This window comes from Pelecanus crispus, chromosome 4 (genome assembly GCF_030463565.1).
Source record: "Pelecanus crispus isolate bPelCri1 chromosome 4, bPelCri1.pri, whole genome shotgun sequence".
Classification (NCBI taxonomy): domain Eukaryota; kingdom Metazoa; phylum Chordata; class Aves; order Pelecaniformes; family Pelecanidae; genus Pelecanus; species Pelecanus crispus.
Window position 1 is genome coordinate 85586908 of NC_134646.1, and position 23604 is coordinate 85610511.

At 59.4% G+C, this 23604-nt stretch overlaps 2 protein-coding genes across 2 annotated transcripts; both read left to right on the plus strand.

The window, feature by feature from the left end:
• The first annotated feature begins 1240 nt into the window (after positions 1-1240).
• On the plus strand, positions 1241-3047 carry EGR4 (early growth response 4). The gene is made up of 2 exons (XM_075709757.1): positions 1241-1379; positions 1720-3047. The coding sequence occupies exons 1-2, from the start codon at positions 1241-1243 to the stop codon at positions 3045-3047; spliced, it is 1467 nt and encodes a 488-aa protein (XP_075565872.1).
• Positions 3048-9846: 6799 nt separating this feature from the next.
• Positions 9847-21985, plus strand: FBXO41 (F-box protein 41). Its single transcript, XM_075709670.1, has 12 exons — positions 9847-10568; positions 13908-14136; positions 14488-14567; positions 14696-15006; positions 15130-15398; positions 15821-15936; positions 16182-16334; positions 18383-18478; positions 19520-19638; positions 19866-20024; positions 20744-20859; positions 21923-21985. Exons 1-12 carry the CDS (start codon positions 9847-9849, stop codon positions 21983-21985), a joined length of 2433 nt encoding a protein of 810 aa, XP_075565785.1.
• The last annotated feature ends 1619 nt before the right edge of the window (positions 21986-23604 follow it).

Genomic DNA, 23604 nt, shown 5'->3' on the forward strand with positions numbered 1-23604 from the left:
CATTCACGGGGAAAAAATAGCATAAGGCGAATAAGAGCCTGGGGAGATGTAAATCTGGAAGAACAGCAGCCCACGTTGGGAGGGGAGCCAAAGCCCCAGTGCATTGCTGCGGCGCAAGGGCCGGATCCGGAGGGGTGCCCAGCATCCTGCCCCCCCACCCCCGACCCAGCCATGGGAACTGCAGGGGCAAAGCTGAACCTGGAGGAAAGCAAAAAAAGCTGCGTGCACACATGCAACACACTCAACGCATGCTTGCACACGCGTGTGTGCACATGCATGTGCATGGGTGTGTTGGGGCAGAAGGTGTGATGGGGGGGATGCGGGCAGGATTGCAAGGGGGGGGGGAGATTGGGGGGGGGGGGATGCTGTGCATCCCTGCAGCGATTTGTTAAAAATATCGCGATTATTAGTTAAAAAGAGAGAGATGGAAGGGGAAGGGGGGGGGGGGGGGGGGGGGAGGGACGCAGAGGAAAGAAAAGGGGGAGGGGAAGGGAGGGGGGAGGAGGAGGGAGGGGGCAGCGCGTCACGGGAGAGATTTCCTTATTGGGACTCCCTAGCCTACATCCTGAGTCCATATATGGGCATTTACGTCACGGCAGCCTCACTGGGGACTCCAGAAATGGCTGCGGCGGAAGGTCGGAGCAGCCCCGCTGCAGCTATAAAGGGGGCGGCGGGGAGGGAGAGCCGGGCGTCCGCACGGGCTGCCGCTGCTGCCCGCCCTGCCTGCACCCCCGGGACCTGCCCACCTCCCCCACCCACCCCCCCGGGGCATAGCACCCCCCCATCGCTCCCGGCACCCAGCCCGAGCATCCTCCGGATTGCCCCCAAGCACCCCCGAGCATCCTCCGGATTGCCCCAAGCACCCCGGAGCACCCCTCGGATTGCCCCAAGCACCCCGGAGCATCATCTAGATTGCCCTAAGCACCCCGGAGCATCCTCCGGATTGCCCCAAGCACCCCGGAGCATCATCCAGATTGCCCTAAGCACCCCGGAGCATCCTCCGGATTGCCCCAAGCACCCCGGAGCACCACTCGGATTTCCCCAAGCACCCCGGAGCATCCCTCGGATTTCCCCAAGCACCCCGGAGCATCATCCAGATTGCCCCAAGCACTCCGCAGCATCCCTGAGACGATCCCTGGCACCTACCCCCAGCACCCCCCAGCTCAGTCCGAGCACCCCGCAGCACCCCCGGACTCACCCCAGCCCGGCCCCGCCGCTCCCGGCCGTGCCTCCAAGGAAAATGCTCAACGTTATGGATTTCTCCTGCCCGGACCCGCTTTATTCCAAGTACGAGGAGAGCTGCGAGATGAAAACCGGAGACCTGCAGAGCTTGGGGCAGCCTGAGCAGCAACTTCTGGCAGAGGCTGATTTTCTGGGAGGTAAGGGCAGGGGGGACCCGGGCAGGGATGAGGGACCCCGCTGGGAGCGATCACTCCAGCCAGGAATTGGGCATCTCCCCCTCCTCTGCCCCCAGCCTGCTCCCAGCCGCTGGCTGTGGGTTCAACAGTCCCCCGCCAGCCCAGGGTGGGGGTCCTGGGGGGCCTTTTTGGAGAAGGGGGGGTGACACCCAGGGCTCCCTGTATGGTCCCGGGGACACGGCTACTAGGACGGGGACCTCACGGTGACGCAACAGCAGCCTCCCGCTGTTCCCCCGTATCCCGCCCCCCCCATCCCCGTATCCCCGCATCCCGCTAACCGCCGTCCCCTCTGCGTCCCCAGGTGAGCTGCTGGGCACCCCGATGAGCGGCGGGGTGGTGGATTACTCCCTCCTGGGCAGCCAGCCCTCCCCTTCGCTCAGCTACACCGGCAGCTTCTTCATCAAGGCGGTACCGGAGCATCCCCAGGACCAGGAATCCCTCTTCAACCTGATGTCGGGTATCCTGGGCATCTCCCCCTTCGCCTCCTCCGAAGGCCACCAAAGGCACCTGGATGCTCTTTACCCCTGTCCCGAGGTGGCTCCCAGCCAGCTGGATCTTTACGCCGCCTGCCAGCCCGAAATGAACGGATCCACCCAAGCCCCCTTCCCGGAGCAGGGTTACGGCGGCTTCCCCACGGCGGAGGGGGCTCAAGCCCTCCAGGCACAGCCCACCTTAGGAAACACCTCGCAGTGCTTCTTCCAGCCCAAGCTCCTGGACAACAAGCAGGACGTCAAGCTGCCCTCTGCTTCCCCACCCCTGGACAAATTTAAAGCCTCCTGCGCCCAGTGGGAGCCCGTCACCCAGCATCAGGCCTACTTGCCCGCCGGCTACGATTCTCCCGAAGCCTTCCCGGCTGGAGAGAGCAACCAGGGGCTGTTCCACCCGCTGGGCTCCAAGATGGAGAGCGTCTTGTCCATCAGCTGCCAGTCGGAGCTCGGCAGCCTGGCAGAGGACGCTGCCTGCTTCGGCACCCACCTGGGCTTCGGCTGCGAGCCAGAAAACTTCCCGGCCCGCGGGGACTTTGCTGACACCAAGATCCACAACCTCCCTCCTCCGTTAATGCCGGAGTTTGACGCCTCCTTGGCCCAGCCCGAAGTCCTGCCGGGTCTGATGAGCTCTGCCGAGCTTCTCCATCCTCACCCTTCACCCTCTGTCCCCCCCACGGACTTTTTGGGCCACCCCACCTCTTCCTCCATCCCTTCCCTGCTGCCCACCAACCCTCCCGCCTTGGCTGAGCCCAAGAAGAAGACCCGCCGGACCAAATGCTCTTCCAAATGCTTCTGCCCGAAACCCCACGAGAAGGCTTTCGCCTGCCCGGTGGAGAACTGCATCCGGAGCTTCGCCCGCTCGGATGAGCTCAACAGGCACCTCCGCATCCATACGGGCCACAAACCCTTCCAGTGCCGCATCTGCCTGAGGAACTTCAGCCGCAGCGACCACCTCACCACCCACATCCGCACCCACACCGGCGAGAAGCCCTTCTCCTGCGACACCTGCGGCCGCCGCTTCGCCCGCAGCGACGAGAAGAAACGCCACAGCAAGGTCCACCTGAAGCAGAAAGCCCGGACGGAGGAGAAACTCAAAGGTTTGGGTTTCTTCTCGGTGGGTCTCTCCTTCGGGACACTGTGAAGCCCCAACCGGAGCGCTGGGAGACGGCGTTTCCCGAGGTCCCCCGAGCATCTCGCGGGAGAGCCGGGGTGGGAATATCCTCCTGGGGTGGCCCCGGAGACGATGACGGCAGATCGGGCCGTGCCAGGGAGGAGAGGGGCACGCGGGAGGCAGAGGCGATGCCGCGGCGCTGGACCACCGGGCTGCGGAGGAGGGATGTGGCAGCTCCGGCCACCCGGAGCCATCTCCAAACTGCAGGGATTGAGTCATTTTTATAGCTCCCGTTCCAACGAGGGGGAAAAAAAAACAACAAAAAACCATGTACAGAAAAGAAATCCCCACCGAGATGGGGGTTTTGGTTTTTTTATATACCCAAACCCACGGACATCCTGTGTTTGCAGCGACCTGGCTGCAATTTCCCCTGCCAGCACTTTATGCGGAGCTCCGGACCGGTTATTTACCAGCCGGCACGGTCGGGGGCTGCGGCTGCACCGGTCCTTTCTCCCAAAGGAGAGAGATGCCGCCGGGCTCCGGCAACTGGTGCGTAACGGGCCCTTTGAGAAGGTGATGTCACTATTATTATTATTATTATTATTTTCCTGTTTGTTTAAAAAGAAAATCAGAAATATTAGAAAATTGTGTCTATTTTTCTAATTAAAGATTTGAGCTAATCAAAGACCTTGCTGGGGTTGCTTTCTGCCTTTCAATCCCATATAGCAGCCGACGCCGGTGGTATTTCTGTCACGTTTTTGACCTCTAGCTGCTGCCTACGGGGAAAAAGGTGCTTAAATAATTAGCGGGGAGCGAAAAATCAATCAGTGCAGCAGGTGGGTTGGCCACCCTCCTCCCGAACATCCCCAAATCCCCAGGGTGGGCGGCTAATCCCGGGAGAAGGGTCTTGTCCTGGGACGGAACGGGGAAAGGATTCCCACTCCCCATGGGTGGGTTTGGGGGGGATGTGGCTCTGGGTTTATTCTGACGGGGCCGAGCCCTGGAGGGATCTGCCCTACTTGGATCCAGAGCAGTGGGGGCTGCTTGCTCCCTCCCTTTCGGCTTTTTTAGACGACCGAAAGATGCCATTTCCCTTCTCCTGGGACCAGCCAGCAGCCGGATGGCTCAAGAGGAGATTTTGCAGCCTGGAAGGTGCTGCTGATAGCAGATCCTCCCTCCTCCAGCAGTTAAAAATCAGCCAAACCCATATATCCTCAAAATCTCGTCCTTCTAACAGGAGATGCTCGCTCGGATGGGGCATGCCGGCCTTTGGGTTTAATTAATGGGGAGGAGAAGGTGCCTGTGGGAACGGAGGGAGCTGGGCAGCGGGGACGGGGCCGCGTGTCCCTGGCTCGGGGCTCGGCGCTCATCGTCAGTGCTGAGGTGTTTTGGGGATTATTGGCCTCTTCTTGCGGAGGGGGAAACTGAGGCAGGGAAGCATGGCTGCAAATCTGCTTTCTCCCACAGATTCTGTCCCCTCCACCAGCGCCGGAGAGGGGGAATCTGTGCCCCAGCTGTGTTATGGAGGAGGGATGTCTCCTTCCCCAGGTCCCCTCATGTTCCCCAGCCCTTTGCCGACATTTCAGCTGGAGCATCCTGGGGCTAAATCCCAGTTATACCATGATCCCGGCAAAATCCACTGCCCCGCACCAAGCTTGCCATGGGGTGGGAGGACCCCGTGGAGATGGGGTGGGAAGATGGGCAGGGGACGCGGGGTCCCTGAAGGCTGCTAGCAGGGGTGGGATGAGGGAAGGGGCCAGAAGGAAACCTGGTTGAGTGGGAAATCCTAAATATCCCCTCGGACCTGTCCCTAAGAGCTCACCCCTCTGATGGCACCCACGGGTGCTCGTGGCCCTCGGGTGGGCACCCACTCGCCCCAAGCACTGCCGGCCTCGGCAGCTGAACCATCCCACATGTGCGAGAGCCTGATCCCGAGCGAGGACCACTCCATGGGATGCAGACGACCCCAGGCACCAGGAAAAACCCTTTCTCTTGGGGGACACCCCAGATATTCTTAGGAGGGACCTCAGCACCCAGGTTTCCTGCAGGAGGAAGCATCTTTTGGGCACCGCTCCGCGGAACGTCAGCTCTCGCCGGGCAGTAAACAGCCCTGCTTTGCCCCGCGCCGCTGGCCATGCGTGATGCATGAGGCCTTTATTAATACCCCTCCGAAAGTGCATCTGTTATTGATGCTGAGTCTGGAAGCTCTGCGAAGGCACCCGGGCTCAAGCCTTCGCCCTCTGCTCCCCCGGCCGGCGCTGCCGAGGGAGGAGGGCACCCACCACGGCAGCTGGGTGCAGCTGTTTCTGCAGTGGGGTGGGACTGAGCAGGCGTGCTTGTGTTTTTAGGAGAGGAGGAGCGTTTCCACCCCGAAATCTGGGGTTTACTCGGTGATGGGACCAAGCGTTCACCCCCAGGCCAGCAGCATCCTGGTGCCAGCGCTGCTGTCTCCCCCCATGTCCACGTCAGAGACGAGAAAACACGGCAGTGCTGGGTGCCTGCGGCGCTGGGGACCAAGCCAGGGTGCTCGGGGACCGGATCAGGACCATGCCAGGGATCAAGCCGGGTGATCAGGGACCGGATCAGGACCAAGCCAGGGATTAAGCCAGGGTGATCAGGGACCGGATCAGGACCAAGCCAGGATGCTCGGGGACTGGGCCAGGACCACGCCAGGGATTAAGCCGGGTGATTAGGGACCGGATCAGGACCAAGCCAGGGACCAGGCCAGGGTGATCAGGGACCGGATCAGGACCAAGCCAGGGATTAAGCTGGGGTGATCAGGGACCAGCTCAGGACTAAGCCACGGACCAAGCCAGGGTGCCTGGAGACTGGGTCAGGACCAAGCCAGGGACCAAGCCAGGGTGATGAGGGACCAGATCAGGACCAAGCCAGGCACCAAGCCAGGGTGCTTGGGGACAGGATCAGGACCAAGCCACGGACCAAGCCAGGGTGCCTGGGGACTGGATCAGGACCAAGCCAGGGATTAAGCCAGGGTGCCTGGGGACTCAATCAGCACCGAGCCAGGGATTAAGCCGAGGTGATCAGGGACCAGATCCAGGCCAAACCAGGCACCAAGCCAGGATGATCAGGGACCAGATCAGGACCAAGCCAGGCACCAAGCCAGGGTGCTTGGGGACCAGCTGGAGCCCAAGCCAGGGTGCTCAGGGACTGGATCAGGACCAAGTCAGGGTCCTTGCAACGGCGGCTCCAGCCCAGGATGGGGGAAGGAGCAATGCAGGTGCCCAGACTCGACCACACACCCCACGCTGGCTGCCCACCCTGGCTGGGGGGGGGATGCTCTGGGGTGATCCCAGCCCGGACCCTGTGCCAGGGGCAGGGTGGGATGGTGGGGCAGGGGAGATGCAGGATGAGGCCGGCGGGCTGCCGCATGGCAGCAAGGCCCGGTGGAGGGCCCGCGGTGTTCGTGGGGAGACAGGCAGAGGGAGCTGTGAAGGAGGAAAGCAGCAGAGAGAAACAGTCCGGGCTCAGGCTGCAAAGGAGGAGGAGGCAGCTGCCAGCGCTCGCCCTCCCTCCTTCCCTCCATCCCTCCCTCCCTCGCCCCTGCCTTCGCCATGCATAGCCCCCCCTGAGCCCCGCAGCACCCCGGGGACCCGCCGTCCCCAGGGTGCCCAGCAGTCCTCACCCTCCCGCCACCCCACCGGGGCCTTCGGCCTCTGCCCCCTTCCTCCTCCTCCCGCAGCCACCACCCTCCCTCCTTCCCCAGGGCCTGGCTGGCATGGAGGTGCTGGCCGCAGGGAGCCGGATGCTTCCCGTGGCTCCTGCCTCCTCCCCAGGCTGCATCCCTCCTGCCCAGCATCCCTCCTTCCCGACAAAGCCCTGAGCCGCTCAGCAGCCGCCTCCTTTGTGCACCGGAGCGGGTGTGCGTGCTCCGTCCCCCACCCCGTAGCCCCCCGGCTGGCTCTGCTCGGCGGGGACGGTGGCGGCCGGCGGGGAAGCGGGAATGATGCTGCCCTCACCGCAGGAGCCAAGCGTGGGAGGTCGGCGGCGAGAAGCAGGTATGGGGCGAAGCGGGATGGGAGGCGGTGGCTTGTCCCCAGGCTGCTCCTCGCCCAGGGCCTCCCGGGGAGCAGGGGGACGCAGCGGGGACAAAGCCACTGCCAGGAGGTGAGGAGGGACCCGCTGCTCCTTGCTCCGGGTGCTGGGGGGGGCTAAGATGCACCCCGGCTTTTCATGCCCGGCTCCCACAAGCCCTCGCCGCCTCGTCCCCAGCCACCCTCGCCCACCGCGGTGCCCCCACCCCATCCTTCCCACCCCACTGCCATTGCAGCCGCCGCCGGGGAAGGATGGGGACCGGCGGGCACACGGCACCGGCAGCACTCGCCACCCCGGCAGCACCCGCCACCCTTCTCCTCCATCCCCCCCTTCCCTCTTCAGCCAGGCAGAGGAGCTTCCTGCTGGTAATTTTTTTTTTTTTTGGAGGGGAGGCGGGCAGGGAAAATGTTAAACAATGCGAAGAAAGGATCCATGATGAATCGCAGGTAGCGGCACCGAAGCAGCCCGGGGATGGGTTTCGCCCGCTGCTGCAATCTCCCAGCAGCTGGGAGCGTTTCCCAGCTCCGGATGCCTGTGGGCTTTATTAGCGTGGCCGCGGTAGTAATGACTCCGCCAATAATTTCCTTAAATCCTGATCGTTGTTAGGTGGGGTGGTAGGGAGGAGAGGTTTTGTGGTCAGGTAGGACCTGCCCAGGACAGGGACCGGGTGATGTCTGCGTTCGGACCCGCCTGGGCCAGATCCTGCCTTGGCTTACGGCTGGGAAATACGGACCGAGGCTGATCGGGTACCCCAGGAGACGCGGGCAGGGATCCAGGCCTGAGATATCGGTGGCACGATGCTGTGGCCCCATCCCTACGGTGGAAAAGCGCTTTCTCATCCCATCAGCAGCAACCGAAGTTGCCAGCGGTTCTTTGTGTTCGCCGGCCGGGCTGGCGCCGGTGGTCGCCCAGGCGGGGTTAACGTGTGAGGGTGTGTTTTTTAACGACCCCAAAACATGGCCTGGCAGTTCCAGAAATCCTCCCAGTACCTCTGATTTTTATTTTTTGCATGGATTTCTTGCCTTTACTGATTTTTCCCTAAAAAATAATTTCCCAAACCTTGTGGCCCAGTTGTGCCCTCGGAGCAGGGTGCTGAGCCGCCGGGGATGCTGCCCTGGGGATGAGCATGGATGGAGGGTTCTGTGGTGGTTTAGCACTCACTAAACGGTGGTTGTGGGGTGCAGAGGGGCTCGGAGGGGAGTTAGGGTGGTGGGAAGAGCCCTTTGTGGGATATTGCAGAGGGACGAGCGAGAGATGCTCCCATCCGTGGGTGCTTTGGGGTGAAAGCATTGCAGCAATGCACCCTGATGTGCACTTGTGCCTCCCAAGCTGGAGGAGACCACGGTGACCTCCCAGGCTGGATTTTTGCTGGCTTACCCCATTTCACAAGGGTGGGGTTCCCCCCCCCGCCGCCAATGTCTCGGAGGGTTTTGTGAGTGGGGGATGAACCAGGTCCCCACAGGGACCCTCACTTGCCCAGGAGTGAGGACCACCAGGTCCTCTGTATCACCAGGACAGCACAGCATGAGGGGTCCCACAGCCCCGAAGGGGATCAGCAATGAGACCCGATGGCTGGGGTGAGGGCCTGGAGAAATAATTAATCCTGCTGCGAGGCTGCACAGGCTGATTTAGCAGGACTGGGTCACCCTTTGCTTGGAGGAGGTGGCTCCCAGCACCCCGGCCCCAGCATCAGACACAGGAATGCTCCCGGGGCCTGGAGACCCCTGGCAGTGCAGGGGCTCATTGCATGGTGGTTGGGCAAGAAAGCACACGGGTCACCCCTTTGTTGCAAGCTCAGGGCGGATGGAGAGAGATTTCTCATGGGTTGTCCACCTTCCTGATGGCTGTACTCCTCCCAAATGGTTGTGAACCTTCCCAATGGTTGTGCACCTTCCCAAGGGGTGGCGGAACTTCCCAACGGTTATGGAGCTTTCCAAGGGTTGCACATCTTTCCAGAGGCTGTGCACCTTTCCAAGGGTTGTGCACCTTTCCAAAGGTTGAGGATCTTCCCAGGGGTTGTGGATCTTCCCAAGGGCTGCGCACCTTCCCAAGGGTTGTGCACCTTCTTGAGCATTGTGCACAAAGCACTGGAACAGGCTGCCCAGAGAGGTGGGGGAGTCCCCATCCGTGGAAGTGTTCAAAAAACGGGCAGACATGGCACTTTGGGACGTGGCTTAGTGGGCATGGGGGTGTTGGGTTGATGATTGGACTGGTGATCTTAGAGATCCTTTCCAACCTTAATGATTCCTAGTTTTTACTTTCATTAAAAATAATCCAGCCACCAAGCCAGAAAACACTAAGTTGCTACTCTCCCCTTAAATGGTTTAGTGGTGGAGTTGGTAATGTTAGATTAATGGTTGGACTGGATGATCTTAAAGGTCTTTTCCAACCTAAACGATTCTGTGATTCTATGATTCTTGAGCGTTGTGCACTCTCCCAAGGGTTGTGCATGAGTGGGAGGAACATGGGAGGGGAGGATGGAGGCAGAGAGGGGACCAAGAAGAAGGACCAAGGAGGGACTTCTGGGGATCCGCCGTCCCTGTATCACTGACTCCCCTATCTCTTCCAGCGCCTGGGACCAACCAATGCTGACATCCCCCTCAGAATTGCCGGACCCCCTGCTTCAGTCCCAGGGCTCTCACCCCACCATGCCCCAGCAGAGCCGTGGCCCCACCACCCAGGGGTCCCCAACCCATCCTGTGCACCACCGGTCCATCCATCCCGTGCCATGAGCGGGGCCGTGCGGTTCCCCTGCGTCAGGGCACGTAGCTGAGGGATGGCCTCGCTGGACCTGCCCTACCGGTGTCCGCGGTGCGGGGAGCACAAGCGCTTCCGCAGCCTCTCCTCGCTGCGGGCGCACCTGGAGTACAACCACACCTATGAGACCCTCTACGTCCTCTCCAAGACCAACAGCATCTGCGATGCCGCCGTCTTCCCCCTGGCCGCTGACGGGGCCCTGCTGACGCCAGCCGCCCGGCGGGACTACTTTGAGAGCACGTCCTTCCAAGGCAAGGACCAGCGCTTCTCCTGCGACCTCGTCCCTGCGGAGGAGCTGGAGCCGGCTCCATCCTCCTCCCCCTCACCCCGCTATGTTCATGAGATCGAGATCCCGCTGACGGAGATCTTCACCCGGGGCAAAGCTGTGGCACCGGCCCCCGCACCGCCAGCCACTATGGACGCTGCCTACGAGGAAGGCTTGGCCCGCCTGAAGATCCGCGCCTTTGAGAAGCTGGAGGTGGACAAGCGGCTGGAGAAGCTGACGGAGGAGGTGGAACAGAAGATCGCCTCGCAGGTGGGCCGGCTCCAGGTGGAGCTGGACCGCAAGAGCTCGGAGCTGGAGAAGGCCAAGCAGGAGAGCCTGCGGCTCAGCCGGGAGAAGCAGGAGCTGGAGGACCGGGCGTCCGAGCTGTCCCGGCAGGTGGATGTCAGCGTGGAGATGCTGGCCTCCCTCAAGCAGGACCTGGTGCAGAAGGAGCAGGAGCTCACCCGCAAGCAACAGTGAGTCTTTTGCCCCCTCTCCTGGCTGCAGGGTGGGGGGATATCGGTCCCCGGTAGCAAGCCCTGAGGAGCCCAACACCATCACCAAACCCTCAGACCAAGTGCTAGGGCACAATCCCCTCGGCCATGCCCATTAGCATCGTTGCTCATCAGGTTTTGCATCTTCTCCCACATGGGCATGAGCCCCTCCATGTCTGTGACCAAGCTGGGTCACGTCATGTCAGACCTTGTCGCAGAGCCACCGGTGCTCCCAGGCCATGGCCAGGCTGGGATGCAGATGGCCATCCTGCTGTCCTGCCAAGGAGCATGGTGGTGGCCATGTTGCTGTAGCCCATCTCTAGTACCAAAGGATGCCCCCCCAAAACCAGGGCTGGGTCATCCCCTCTGGTTCCACAGCTGAATTACCCAGCCCTATACAACCTGAGCAATCCCATTGACCTGTCCCATGGTCATAAACATGAGAGGGGCCACCTTGGCCATGCCTAATTCAGGGTTTTTCTCCCAGAAGGAGGGTGGGATAGGGCAAGCAGTATGACCTCCATTTTCTGTTAGGACCGTGGCACTGTCATTCTCATTTTCACCCCATGTTCCCTACTCAACACCCCCTTCTCATCCCAGTGCTGCTCCCGAGTTTCCGTCTGGTCAAGTATTCGGTTATTTCGCCCATCGGTGTTGCTCAAGGAAACTAGACCTTGTTGCTCAGGAGTTTCTTAGCAAAGCTGGAGGCCACCATGGGGTCCAGAAAGTCAGTGAGGACCAGGTTAGTGGGGGACAGTGGTTGTGCTGGGCTGAGAGCACTGGTGGGGTTCCTCAAAGACATCAAGACATCAGCATGTTCATTCATGACTTTGACTCCAAAATAATGACTGCAGCTCAGAAACAAGGTTCACAGGATTTGCTGGTGGTGGGGATGGTCCTAGGGTGAGGAGTGGGATGACGCTGGGGCTGGATAAGGGCAGCACCTCTTGGTTTGGATGCACGTGTATGGGACAGGCAATAGGGAGTTTTGGGGGCTGCCATCAGCTGCCTTGTAGGTGTTGTCCAGGTGCATCTTGGGGGTGAGTGGTGGCAGGACGAGGGCCACCAGAGTGGACAAGTCAGGAGCAGGGCCTGGAGACATGTAAGACAGGGTGGACAGAGGGTGACCAATGGGTCAAATATGTCTTGTGGTGGAGCTGGGACACTGTTACCATGTAAGAACCTGGTTTTATGCCCTAAAACTAGCTCCTGGACCTCCCTTTCCTTAGAGAAACCCTCCTTGCCCCCTGACTGTCCTCATCGGTCCCCAAACTCCTCCAGCCAGAGTGACAAAATCACTTGCCAGGTTGCAGAGAGAGCATGGAAAGAGCTGATGAAAAGAGATTTTTTTTTTTCCTGGATGCAGGGAAATCATCAGAAATCATTTTCATCGGCAAAGCCAGTTGCACCCTTCCCCAAGAACAAAACATTGCCCAGGACATTTCCCAGCCCTTCCAGCTCCGAAACACCACGAGGCCATGGTCCTCATGGCAGGCTTTTTGCTCCTGGGCTCCATTTGCTTTGCCAGGGGTGTTTTTCCACCCGGTCCATGGGAATGAGAGAGATGCAGGTGATAACCATCAGCATCACCTTACACCCGCTGTGCCAGCACCCCATTTGCCTTCCAAATCTCCGGGGCCCCCTCACCAGGAGCCTTCCCAAATCGTTACCAGGGAGCTCCCAGGCTCATCCTGCAAATGGCAGGTTGGGGGACAATTAATTGGTAATTAAACGGCAATTAATAACCAGCAATGGGAATTATGTCACTAAGGGCTGCCCCCACCTTTTCCTTCACGCTCCTGTGCAGATGGGTGCAGCCAGGTGTGCATGGTTGGGTGTGCATGGTCGGGTGTGCGCGGTTGGGTGCACGTGGTCGGGTGTGCACACGACAGGCGTGCAGAGCTGTGTTTGTGCATCTGCAAGGGGTTCGTGGATGCCGAGTGAAGGTGTGAGAGCGTTTGTGCACATGCTTGTGCGTACCGTCGACCGTGCGGGTGTGATCGGTGCTGGCTGTGTGTGCGACTGACAGTACGTGTGTTTGCAGGTGTGTGTGTGCACGTGCGTGCTCGTGAGGCTGCCTGTGCATGTGTGCCAGTTGTGTCTGGCTCTGTGTGTGCGTGTCGGGGTGTACGTCTGCATTTGTGTCTTCGTGGTGCTTGCGCCTGTGCTCTTGCAGGTGCATGTGCTGCGCTTGTGGGTGTGCACGACGGCTGTGCGTGTGCGCCTGGGTGCACACGTGTGCGTTCACGGGGCACGTGCATTTGCAGAGGTGCGGTGGCTGCGCGAGTTTTCGGGACGTGTGTGCTTGCGGGGGTGCAACGGCTGCGTGCGCCTGCGTGTGCATGCCCATGTTTTTGGGAAGCGGAGGAGGTCAGCGGGTGTGTGTGTGCCTGGACACACGCATGTGCAGGGCGGGATGAGTGCCCTGGGTCGCTGAGCTGGTGGCATGCTCCACCCCAGAGCTGGCTGCATTTTGGGGACATCTCAATGCCTCAGCAGGGTGAACCCTGCCTATCTGCAGGCTCCAAGCTCCCAAGCACCTGCTAATTAATGTGTTAACGAGGGAGCCGGGGTCCTGCAGCCACTGGGCTTAACAGGGTACGGGGCTGAGCGGGGTTTAAGGAGGTAGTGCAGACGTGGCACTTTGGGACATGGTTTAGTGATGGTGTTGGGTTGATGGTTGGACCGATGAACTTAGGGGTTCTTTCCCACCTTAATGATTCCCAGTTTTTACTTTCATTAAAAATAATCCAGCCACCAAGCCAGGAAACACAAAATTGCTACTCTCCCCTTAATTGGTTTAGTGATGGACTTGGTAGTGTTAGGTTAATGGCTGGACTGGATGATCTTAAAGGTCTTTTCCAACCTAAACGATTCGATGATTCTATGACTTCAGGCTGCCCTTAAGATCTTTCCTTTAAGTCTGCCCCAAATGAGGCAGGGTACCACTGCCATCCTCTTCCATCATCCTGCTGCACCTCCTCCCTCCGCTGCATCACGCTCAGGGGCCTGACTCCAGTCCTGGGAGTGACGTACATCCCAACGAAGGTGCTGGGGATGTCATCCCCCCCCCCCCGCAAAACAAGATGCCCAAATCCACCCTGCATGCTGCGAGCATCCCTAGGTCCTTGCTCTGCCCCGAACCATGCCCAGGAGCCATCTGGGCTGGCACAGACCCAAATCAGGCTGATGATGGACCGGTCCGGATGTGCACGAGCGTCCTTGACCTCGCAACGCAGCTCACAGACAGGGATGGAGGTGCTTAACGGGGAGGGGTGGGAAAGGATTGGGGTGTCCACCCACTGTGGTCCCTCCACGCAGGGAGGTGCTGCAGATCGACCAGTTCCTGAAGGAGACGGCCGCCCGCGAGGCCAATGCCAAGGTCCGCCTCCAGCACTTCATCGAGGAGCTGCTGGACCGGGCGGACCGGGCCGAGAAGCAGCTCCAGATCATCAGCAGCAGCTGCGGCACCACCCCAAACGGCAGCCTGGGACGCTGCGGCACGCCGGGGGCCAAGGCCGCCGGCCGACCGGTACCTCCGCGGGCACAGGCACGGGCACTCCAGCAGCTTCAGGCATGCACCCCTGTGGCTTCTCTGATGGCCACAAAGGGTTGAGTGGGGAGGTGTAGGGACCCCCATCTTGTTCCCGCAGGGAAAAGGATAAACCTGGGTGGGGGAATCCCAAAGAGAAGTTGCTTGTCGGTGGGTCTGTGTTTCCGTGGAGAGTGTGGGCAAGGCACTGGGGCGATGCTGGAGATGTTCTTCTGCATCCCACTTCGGTATGGCCTCACCCCAAAATGCAGCTGGCGTTGGGTGGGTTATCGGGGTCGTCTCCCTCAGCTGCACCACCCACATTTTGGGTTCCGCCACGTTGGCTCCTCTTGTCTCATCTCCCTACAGAGAGAGCGGCACCCAGGGCCGGGGGCAGCCATCCATGGTCCTTACGCCGTGTCCAACCAGCGCTCCTCCTCCAGCACTGGGTGAGTCCCCTGTCAGTGCTGCCTGTTTGGGATTTTAATCAGATGCTCATTTTTTGGCGGGCGAGGGGCCGACGGGAAGGGGATGCACACCCCGGCGAGCACTGAGGTTGGGCATCCCTGTCCCCCAGGGCCTCAAGCCGGGCAAAAGCCGTGTCGCAGAGCTCGGGCTGCTACGACAGCGACAGCGCGGAGCCCTGCCCCACCGACGACACCGCCGACGGGCATCCCTACCCAGCGCGGGACGGCGCCCGGGGCTCAGGGCTGCGCCGGCAAGCCATCCAAAACTGGCACCGCCGGCCCTACCGCAACAGCACCGAGGGCGAGGAGGGCGACGTCTCCGACGTGGGCTCCCGCACCACCGAGTCGGAGGCCGAGGGCTGGGAGCCGGAGGCACCCGGATCCGCCGCATCCCGACCCACCGGCAGCTGCCGGCTAACAGGTGAGACCGTGCCGGGCTCTTCTGGTGGGGTGGGAGGACGGGGAGGCTGGAAGGTGGGGTACGGGGATGGCTCCTCAGCTCTGCGAGGAGCATCCCTTCCCTGCCATCCTCCCCGGCCACCAATGGCAACTGACGGTGGGCATCCTACAGCCAGGACCGAGGGGGCCGGGGGCAAGGCGGGCCGGCTGGAGAGGGGCAGCCCGGGCCACTCCAGCGAGGTGATCAGCCCCGAGATCCTCAAGATGCGGGCAGCTCTTTTCTGCATCTTCACCTACCTGGACACCAAGACCCTGCTGCGGGCGGCCGAGGTGTGCAAGGACTGGAAGTTCGTGGCCCGGCACCCAGCCGTGTGGACGCGGGTGCTGCTGGAGAATGCCAGGGTGTCCTCCAAGGTACCGGGGATGGGGATGGCACTGCCCGGGGTGAGACCTTTCTTCCAGAAAGGTGAAGCTATGCAAGCATCTGGCTTGTGTTGATTGTCATGCCATTATGGTCACGGGAACATGGGTGCACACAGCCGCGTGCTTGCACCAGCGGCTGGATGCGTTGCACATTCACACGTGCATGCTTGTGGGCATGAGCTCACATGTGCACATGTTTTCACGTGCTCTGATGGTCACACCCGTGATTTTGTTGCATGCATTCTTGCATGACCTCACATGTGCATTTTCACATATTTATGGCACGTGTGTGTGCAGAAATGCCTGTGTGTGTGCATGTGTGTGCACAGATCTGCCCAAAGACAGACAAGGACGGGTGGCATGGGACATGCTGAGGGTGTCCCCCTCGGTGACGGCCACCTCTGTCCCCCCAGTTCCTGGCCATGCTGTCTCAGTGGTGCACCCAGATGCACTCCCTCACCCTCCAAAACCTCAAGCCGCGCCAGCGAGGGAAGAAGGAGAGCAAGGAAGACTACATGAAGAGCACGCGGTGAGCGTCCGTGTCCCAAGCACCCTCATCCCACAGCCGGAGCTGCTGGTCCTCAGGGATGTTTATGCTCCATGAGCCCCAACATCCCATTTCTACTGATGGATGTTGATCGCACACCGGCTCCTGCTGTGGGTTTTGGGCATCCTGGAGCCACAGATCCCCATGGAACATGTCACCCTCCTGGGGTGGCCATGGGGAGTGTGAACGTGGGCGCCCGTGCCTGACCCTGCCTCCATCCCCGGCAGGGGCTGCTTGGAAGCCGGGCTGGAGTCCCTGCTGAAGGCGACGGGCAGCAACCTGCTCATCCTCCGCATCTCGCACTGCCCCAACGTGCTGACGGATCGCTCGCTCTGGCTGGCCAGCTGCTACTGCCGGGCCCTGCAGGCTGTCACGTACCGGTAAGGATGACCACCAGCATCCACCCCTTGCCCACAGGCACCGTGTGGTTCCCTGGCTGGGATAAAGCTGGGAACTTCCATGGGATGTGCTGGGACTCCTCTAATGCCCATCCCCATTCCCTGTCAGAACGCAGCCCATCTGGCCAGGTGTGAAGGACCCACCTTTCCATGTCCCTATCCCAGGGGCAGCCCCAGAGTCCCCAGTGCAACCTGTCTTTGTGACTCTCATCCTCTTCCAGCATGTTCTCAGGCAGATGTTTCCCTTCCAGCTCCATTCCCGTTGTCCTGTTCCCGATCTCACCCAGCTGCAGGTGTGACCAAGGTCTTGGTATGGGGACACTGCTTTATGTTAGAGGAGGGTGAAGAAGAGGTGCACCAACACCAGGGCCCAGTGAGGTCCCACCTGACTGTCACCTCCTGACAAAAACTTCTAACGGGGAGAAGAGACCTTGGGGTCCCTCTGTCCTGGGAGGGAGGAACAGCTCTGCCACAGGATTGCTAAGACCCAACTTGGAGACCTTGCCCAAGAGCAAGGACACAAACCCCATGATGGTGTAGGTCCTGGAGGAGGTCACAGGTCCTGGAGGAGATCACTGACTGCTCCTTGGTCTTGGCCACCTTCTGAAGAGGCTCTGCCTCGCATGGACAGGATTTAGCTTTCCTACACTCTCAAGGAGGATGATCTTTGCTCTGCTGTGACCTGCAGATGACCAGTTTGGCCTCTGCATCCATTTGACCTGCAGCCAATGGGTGTCCTCATCCAGCCCAGGATGGAGAATCCTTCAGGTGGGAAAGCACGCCCAGCCAGCTCCTCCATGTTGGACCAAGCAACAGTTCTGATCTGGGGATCCCACACCATGAGGCAGCCCAGCGCTACCAGGTTTAACCCAAAGACTCCTCCATTGGTCCTTCCAAGGGCATTAGAGCAAGCTCAAGTGCTCCTGGCACATTGCTAACCTGTGATTCTGACTCATGCTCTAATTAACCCGCCGCGCTCACAAGGGGCTCTTGGCAGGCATCTTCAGTGGAGACATGTGAAACGCTCAAGATAACACCCATCACTTATTTTTAGGCTTGCCTGAAGCTTTGAAGTAGGTCATTTAGAGTTAGGAAGTGCCACCTCAGTCTTCAGGAGGGAGCCCAGTGCAGTGAAGCAGGTAGGGGTCTCTATTTGGGCTGTTAGCATCAGGATGATGCTCTCTGACATCTCTCCTCCATTGACTCGGTGCAGGGAGCCAACGGCATCAGCAAAAGCTCCTCTGGGCCAGTGGCACAAATGCCAGGTGGGCAGGCAGCGTGGCAGCACCTCATCAGTGCCATGACTCATGATAAACCTACACCTCCAGCATGCCCCTGCACGAATCCATCAGCATCCTGTGAGGTCTGTTTTGATACCTCCAAAAACACCAAGGAGGAGCCCACGGCAAACCTCTGCAGTGACATTTGGCCAACAGACACCTACAGATGTGGTGGCACAACCGCAGAGCTGGTACAGAGGCCATGGAGCAGCCACTGCCCTTGGCTGAAAGTTACCACCCGTCAGCTGAAACGTCCTTACCACCTCCTGGCACCTTCCCCATCCAGACTGAGCCCGTGGCAAGTGAAACCAACCCAAAGGGATCTGCAGGGATGTTATATTTGCTCTGCAAGGGTACACGGCCTGGTAGTCTCAGTTCAATCACTTGCCACCCTTGCATCTGGAAGACTTATGCCTTCACCTTCAACCTCACCTTCAACCATCAACCTCACCTTCAGCCTTTACCTTCAGCCCTACCTCATCTTCGATCTCACCTTCAGCCTCACCTTCTTCCATTTTTCTTGACATTGCACATCCGTAAGCACAATTCTAGAGAGAAACAACCTTCAGCCTTCCTGCATGGGTTGGTGTTGGGACTGTGTGATTCATGGGCAGATCGTGGGTTATAAATAATGACCAGATTTGTACCTCCAGGTGCAGAGAGATGTAGCAGCATGGGGGCTGCAGACACAGCCCCCAGGGCAGCATCACTGCCGGTGGGGGCCACCACGTGTCCTCTGTGTTGTTCCAGGAGCTCTACGGACCCCGTGGGTCATGAAGTCATCTGGGCCCTTGGAGCAGGTTGCAGGGACATCATCTCCCTCCAGGTCGCACCTCTGCATCCGTGGTAAGAATCATGTTAGGAGGAGGCCAGGCTGAGTGTGAGGGGCACCCCTGGGCTGGAAAGAAATTGGGTGCCAGATCCAGATTTGCTTTGGGGGGGGGGGGGGGGGGGGGTGCTCATGGGATGAGCAGCAATCCTGGAGGCCAGTTTGGGGGACCGGGAGCTCAGCCCCATCCCTCCCTGCGAAGGCTGGGAGCTCTTGGGTGTAGCACCTCCCTTCCGAGCCGGGGATGTTTCCAGGGAGGCTGCTAACACCAGAGATGAAAGAGGAGCTGTGATGGGTCTGGTAGGCAATGCCGAACATCAAACGCTTGTCTGAGCTCCTCACTGCTCATATAACAGCAGCTCTGAAGGGCCTGGATGTTTTTAAAAGGGTGTCGAGTTGCTGCTTAGGGAGATGACTGCAGTTGTTCTCACTTTGGAAAAGCATTTTGGGGGTGTGAAGAAGCTGGTGGATCTCCACCCTACAACATCTGGGTGCTCAGGATTTCATGGTTCACAGAGTCACTTGGCTCCTTAACCTCTGTGCCATGCAACTGCCTCCCAGGCATTTCTTCTTGTCCTGGGAGGTTTGTTGCAATGTCGTGTCCCCCATCAGTCTGGATCGAGGTGTACAAAGGGGGGGATGTCTCTTACCAGGAGAAGCTGGATATCAAGTCCCTGATGGCTTGTTTCTTCCCTGGGGGAAACACCACAGGGCATGTAGGCTTCTGCACCTGAGCTAGAGGTCCAGGCTCCTGCTACCTGATCACTGCAAGCAACAGAGTTCAGGGTCTGATTCAGATCTCCAAAGGTGGAGGGTTTGGGGCAGAGGGACTTCACTGAGTGCATGGACCTGCCCTGTCCTGGTTGCAGCAGAGCCCAGGGTGGTTGCTCAGGTGGAGATGTCTGCTGTGGAGACACCTCCTTACGGTGTGGCGACCCCCGGGTTGGTGGGGTGGGAGGGGTCCCAATCCCACACCACTGGCAGGAACACTCGTGGGGAGGCGGGGGGGTGAGCTTTTCTGCCAGCCCTCCCCAGCTCTTTCTTCTTCATCTTCCCAGCCAGCAGCCGACGCGTTTCAGCAACCGTTGCCTTCAGATGATCGGCCGGTGCTGGCCGCACCTGCGGGCACTGGGCGTTGGAGGGGCAGGCTGCGGCGTCCAGGGACTGGCATCCTTAGGTAGGCAGCTCTCCTCTGATGGGACAAGGAGAAGGGGACCTTGCTGAAGGCAGGGTGTACCCCTAGGAGATGCCCCATGGGGATCTCAACGGAGAAGCCCACCCCAAGGACCATGGGTGCACCCTGCCCCTCCTTGCTGCCACCCATCCCTCTTACCACCCCATTCTCATCGGTTGTCCTCATCCCTTCCCTGTGGGGCACTGATGGCGGGTGCTCTATCCTTCCAGCCCGAAACTGCATGCGGCTTCAGGTCCTGGAGCTAGACCACGTGGCAGAGATCAACCAGGAGGTTGCAGCGGAGATGTGTCGAGAGGGGCTGAAGGGGCTGGAGATGCTAGTGCTGACCTCCACGCCGGTCACCCCCAAAGCCTTGCTGCACTTCAACAGTGAGTAGCAATGCCAGGGGGGAGCGCATAGCATCGTCCATTGACCAAAAGGCCACCAGATATCCAGATCCATGAACCAGGCGCTGCCTTCCAGCCCCACCCACAGGAACCCACTGCCAACACTGGAAGGTGCTGGGAGCTCCGTGGTGGAAGGTCCAGCAGCCCCCTGCCAAGGATGGGTTAAGAAGCGCTGATTTTGCCTTGGGCCATAGGGAAGATGGAGACACTCCCTCCATGCTCCCTCCAGTATAATGGAGGCCTCAATGTCTGTGGCACACCTGAGGTTTACCCTGGTGTATCTGAGTTTGGAGTCACGCCATTTACTGAAGCCATTTGCCAGGATGGGAGCTCCAGGGGGAAAGAGGTCTGCAGCTGGCAGGAGGGTCTGTTTGAGGTGCCATTCCTGGTGGTCGTGGCACATGTGACTGTGGTTGGACTTACTGGGAACCCACCTATCTGGGTAGAAGAGTAAGGGTTTCCCAAGTGAGAGGTAGGACTGCTGAATTGGAATGGGATAACTGGGAACCATCTCGTAGACCACAGTCCTCCCTACAGAGGTCTTAGTCACCAAGAGCAGGTCTCCTCCATCTTCAGGGTGAGGTTTCCCCAACTTCATAAGGCTTTGAGGAGCACTGGGTGGGCTTTAGGGTCCATCCTGGCTGTGGGGAGACTATCTCCCCACCAGGTATGGCGAGGCCAGGCGGTATCTCTGTCCCCAGGTGTGTGCCGGAACCTGAAGTCCATCGTTGTGCAGGTGGGCATTGTGGACTACTTCAAGGAGCCCCACAGCCCTGAAGCCAAGAAGATGTTTGAAGAAATGGTAAACAAACTCCAGGTAAAGGATGCCATTCCCAGGTCACCCGTGTGTCACCAGTCTCGTGTCCCCATGGGGTCTGAGGACAAATTCTTGCCCACCGCTGAACTTCCTCAGTAGAGAACATTTTAGCTCACTAGGGACATCCTGAAGGCTCGCTATCCTTCAGACACACGTGCCCCAAAGGCTAAAACGAGATATAACATGCTGTGATTCCTTCCCATTGCTTTAACCAGGACTGCTTCTCTGTGGGTCTCTTCCCCAGGGATGGAAAAGGGCTGTTGCCTCCTTCGCAGGGCCACTTACTTGCCGAACACTGTGCAGTGATTTAAAATCCACCCATGAAAGCAGAAATAAGGTTAATTTTAGTTATGCCACGTCGCAGACCTTGCTTAGCTTGTGACACTCAGCAGGGCTTGGGCTGTCCTTGATCTATTCAGGGTCTAAGGCAGGCATCTCCACCCCATGTCCAAGGGGGAAAATAGGTGCCTCCATTTCACTTCATCATCTGGTTGACTTCATCCTGCAGCAGGCTGGGCTTCCATGGGGGTGTAAGGCGAAACTGCCATGGGATGCAAAGCAGGGCTTGGGGAAGGAGGCCTACCGGTGCAGTCGGATGGGGTCAGATGGCTCGTGCGGTTCCTCCTCCATCACCAAGCCCTGGCATGGGAACAACAGTGGGCAGCGAGACAGAACCACATCCATCCCCAGGCTGGGGGCCACCTTCAAAGAAGAGCCGTTTCGAAAGCGCTTTTCTTGTGCAGCCGCCCACCGCCGTGCTTTGCAAATCCCACCTGCCCCTGCACGTTGATGTCATCTGCCCCAAACTACTACTGTCCTCTGGAAACAGGTTTTTTAACCAAGCAGAAAACAAATCCAGAGCTAGCTTCAAGGGCATGAGATGAAGAGGCATTGAGCCAGTCCTGCAAGGAGGCCAAGTCCCCGTGGGAAGCGGTGGTGGGGATGGGACCAGGGTGGACCCCTTCCCATGGTGGGGATTCGAGATGTCCTCTCTCCTTCTCAACCTGTGGGGCAGCAAGACTGCCAGGTCCTGCACCGACCATGCTCTCTGCTTCTCTTCCAGGCCCTGAGGAAGAGACCCGGCTTCTCCAAGATTTTACACATCAAAGTGGAAGGAGGCTGTTAGACCTTCAGGGAACCACAAAGCACATTCCCTCCTCTGCCCGGCGGAGCCAGAGGCCCCTTGAAACCAAACCCACCATCCGCCACTTATCCGTCGCCAGACCTGGAGCACGGAGATGCTGGCCCATGCACAAAAAAACCCAAACTCTTGCAGGCCTTAGTGACTGGCAGCCGGCGCTCGTCCCCGGGGCCAGATCGCGGGCGAGAAGGTGCTACTTAAGGAAATTTTTCGGCTGCCCGAAGAGGCAGGGCTATGCTCTTTCCCGCGAGGGAAGATAGCTTCAACCCCCTCCCCGTGGCTGCTCGTTGCCAAGGATCCTTGTTTGGGGAATGTCTTTTTCTTCGAACTCTCTTTCTGGGGGTTTTTTTGGCCGTTTGATGGTATGGGAGCTGAGGATGTCTCAGCCCGTCCCTGGGGGCTCTTTGCAGAGCGTTGGGCTTGGCGCTGCTGCATCGTGGCTGGACTTTCCCCATCCTCTCCGTGGGCTGGCGGAGATGGGGTGGGAAGGGGCCGTTCCTCCAGAGGAAATGGTGCCCAGCATTCCTGCAGGGTTTCTGCTCGTTTTCATTTCATTTGTTTAACAGAGGGGCACCCAAACCTGGGTAAATACTGCCCAGAAACCAGCAGCCACGACAGCACAAGCCCAGATGGCAGAGCTGCCTCTCGGGGGCTGTAGGAGCCAGAGGACACCAGGAGAGATGGTCGCTCTTCCAGAGGTTTCCAGCCTCACCTCCTCTGCACCCAAACCTTCCTGCCAAGGCAATAAACCATCTCCAAAATCCTCGTCCACCAGGAAACACGGGTCATGCTTCTGTCCCTGCCAACATCCACCACCCGCTCAGGCCTCCTCCAGAGCGAGTTGTCCCATGCGGAGAGAGGGACTGGTATGGGACACCCACCTTCGCCATCTCATCGCCTTCCTGAGCAGCCTGAAGGAGAAACCCTGGTCAAATTGTCCTGAAATCCAAAGCTCCTGGTGAAAGCACCAACCCAGCTGCCCTGGTAGATTCCTTATCTATGGCCACGGCTGGTTTTTAAATTCTGCTTTTTTCTTCTGGCTATCTTCTGCCTGCAAGGACATCATCCTCCCCAAAATACCCTTCTTTTTCCAAAGGAAAAGGCTTTTGAAAGGCATCGGGCAGGGTCAGACATTTCCATCCTCCACCCTAGGGAGAAGGTGCCATGGGGAACACCCATCATAGCACTGCCAGCAGCAGGGACATACCAGCCTTAACCACAGCCCCCTGCCACCCCAAGCCCCAGCCAGGTGTGCTTGGACCTGACATGCTGAGCTGAGAGGAGCCGACTGGGAAAAGCAGATTATGGGGGTTTGTCCTCTTCTCTGGACCATCGTTGGAGGTTTCGGCGCCTGTTGGCCAGCACGGCTGTAAAGAGACAGCTCTTCCCGGGGCATCTCCCCTTCCTCCAGCCCTCCCAGGGTGATGGGCTGCCATGGAGAATCCCCCAGGAGGGAGAAGGCTGCAGACCCATCCTGGTACCACCTTCCTCATCCACATTACGAGAGCTGCAGACCTCAGCCGGGGGCTCCCAGCATGCCGACAGCCCATAGGGACCCCGAAAGAAAATAAAATCTGTTCCAAATTGCTGAAGCTGGTGGTGGG

What these genes read in the sequence shown, in the direction of transcription:
- EGR4 (XM_075709757.1), top strand. Translation starts at nt 1,241, where the DNA reads ATGCTCAACGTTATGGATTTCTCCTGCCCGGACCCGCTTTATTCCAAG. An exon ending in AGAGGCTGATTTTCTGGGAG is followed by an intron (nt 1,380 to 1,719) that starts GTAAGGGCAGGG and finishes CTGCGTCCCCAG; the next exon opens with GTGAGCTGCTGGGCACCCCG.
- FBXO41 (XM_075709670.1), top strand. Translation starts at nt 9,847, where the DNA reads ATGGCCTCGCTGGACCTGCCCTACCGGTGTCCGCGGTGCGGGGAGCAC. An exon ending in CTGCAGGCTGTCACGTACCG is followed by an intron (nt 16,335 to 18,382) that starts GTAAGGATGACC and finishes GTGTTGTTCCAG; the next exon opens with GAGCTCTACGGACCCCGTGG. An exon ending in AGCCTTGCTGCACTTCAACA is followed by an intron (nt 20,025 to 20,743) that starts GTGAGTAGCAAT and finishes CTCTGTCCCCAG; the next exon opens with GTGTGTGCCGGAACCTGAAG.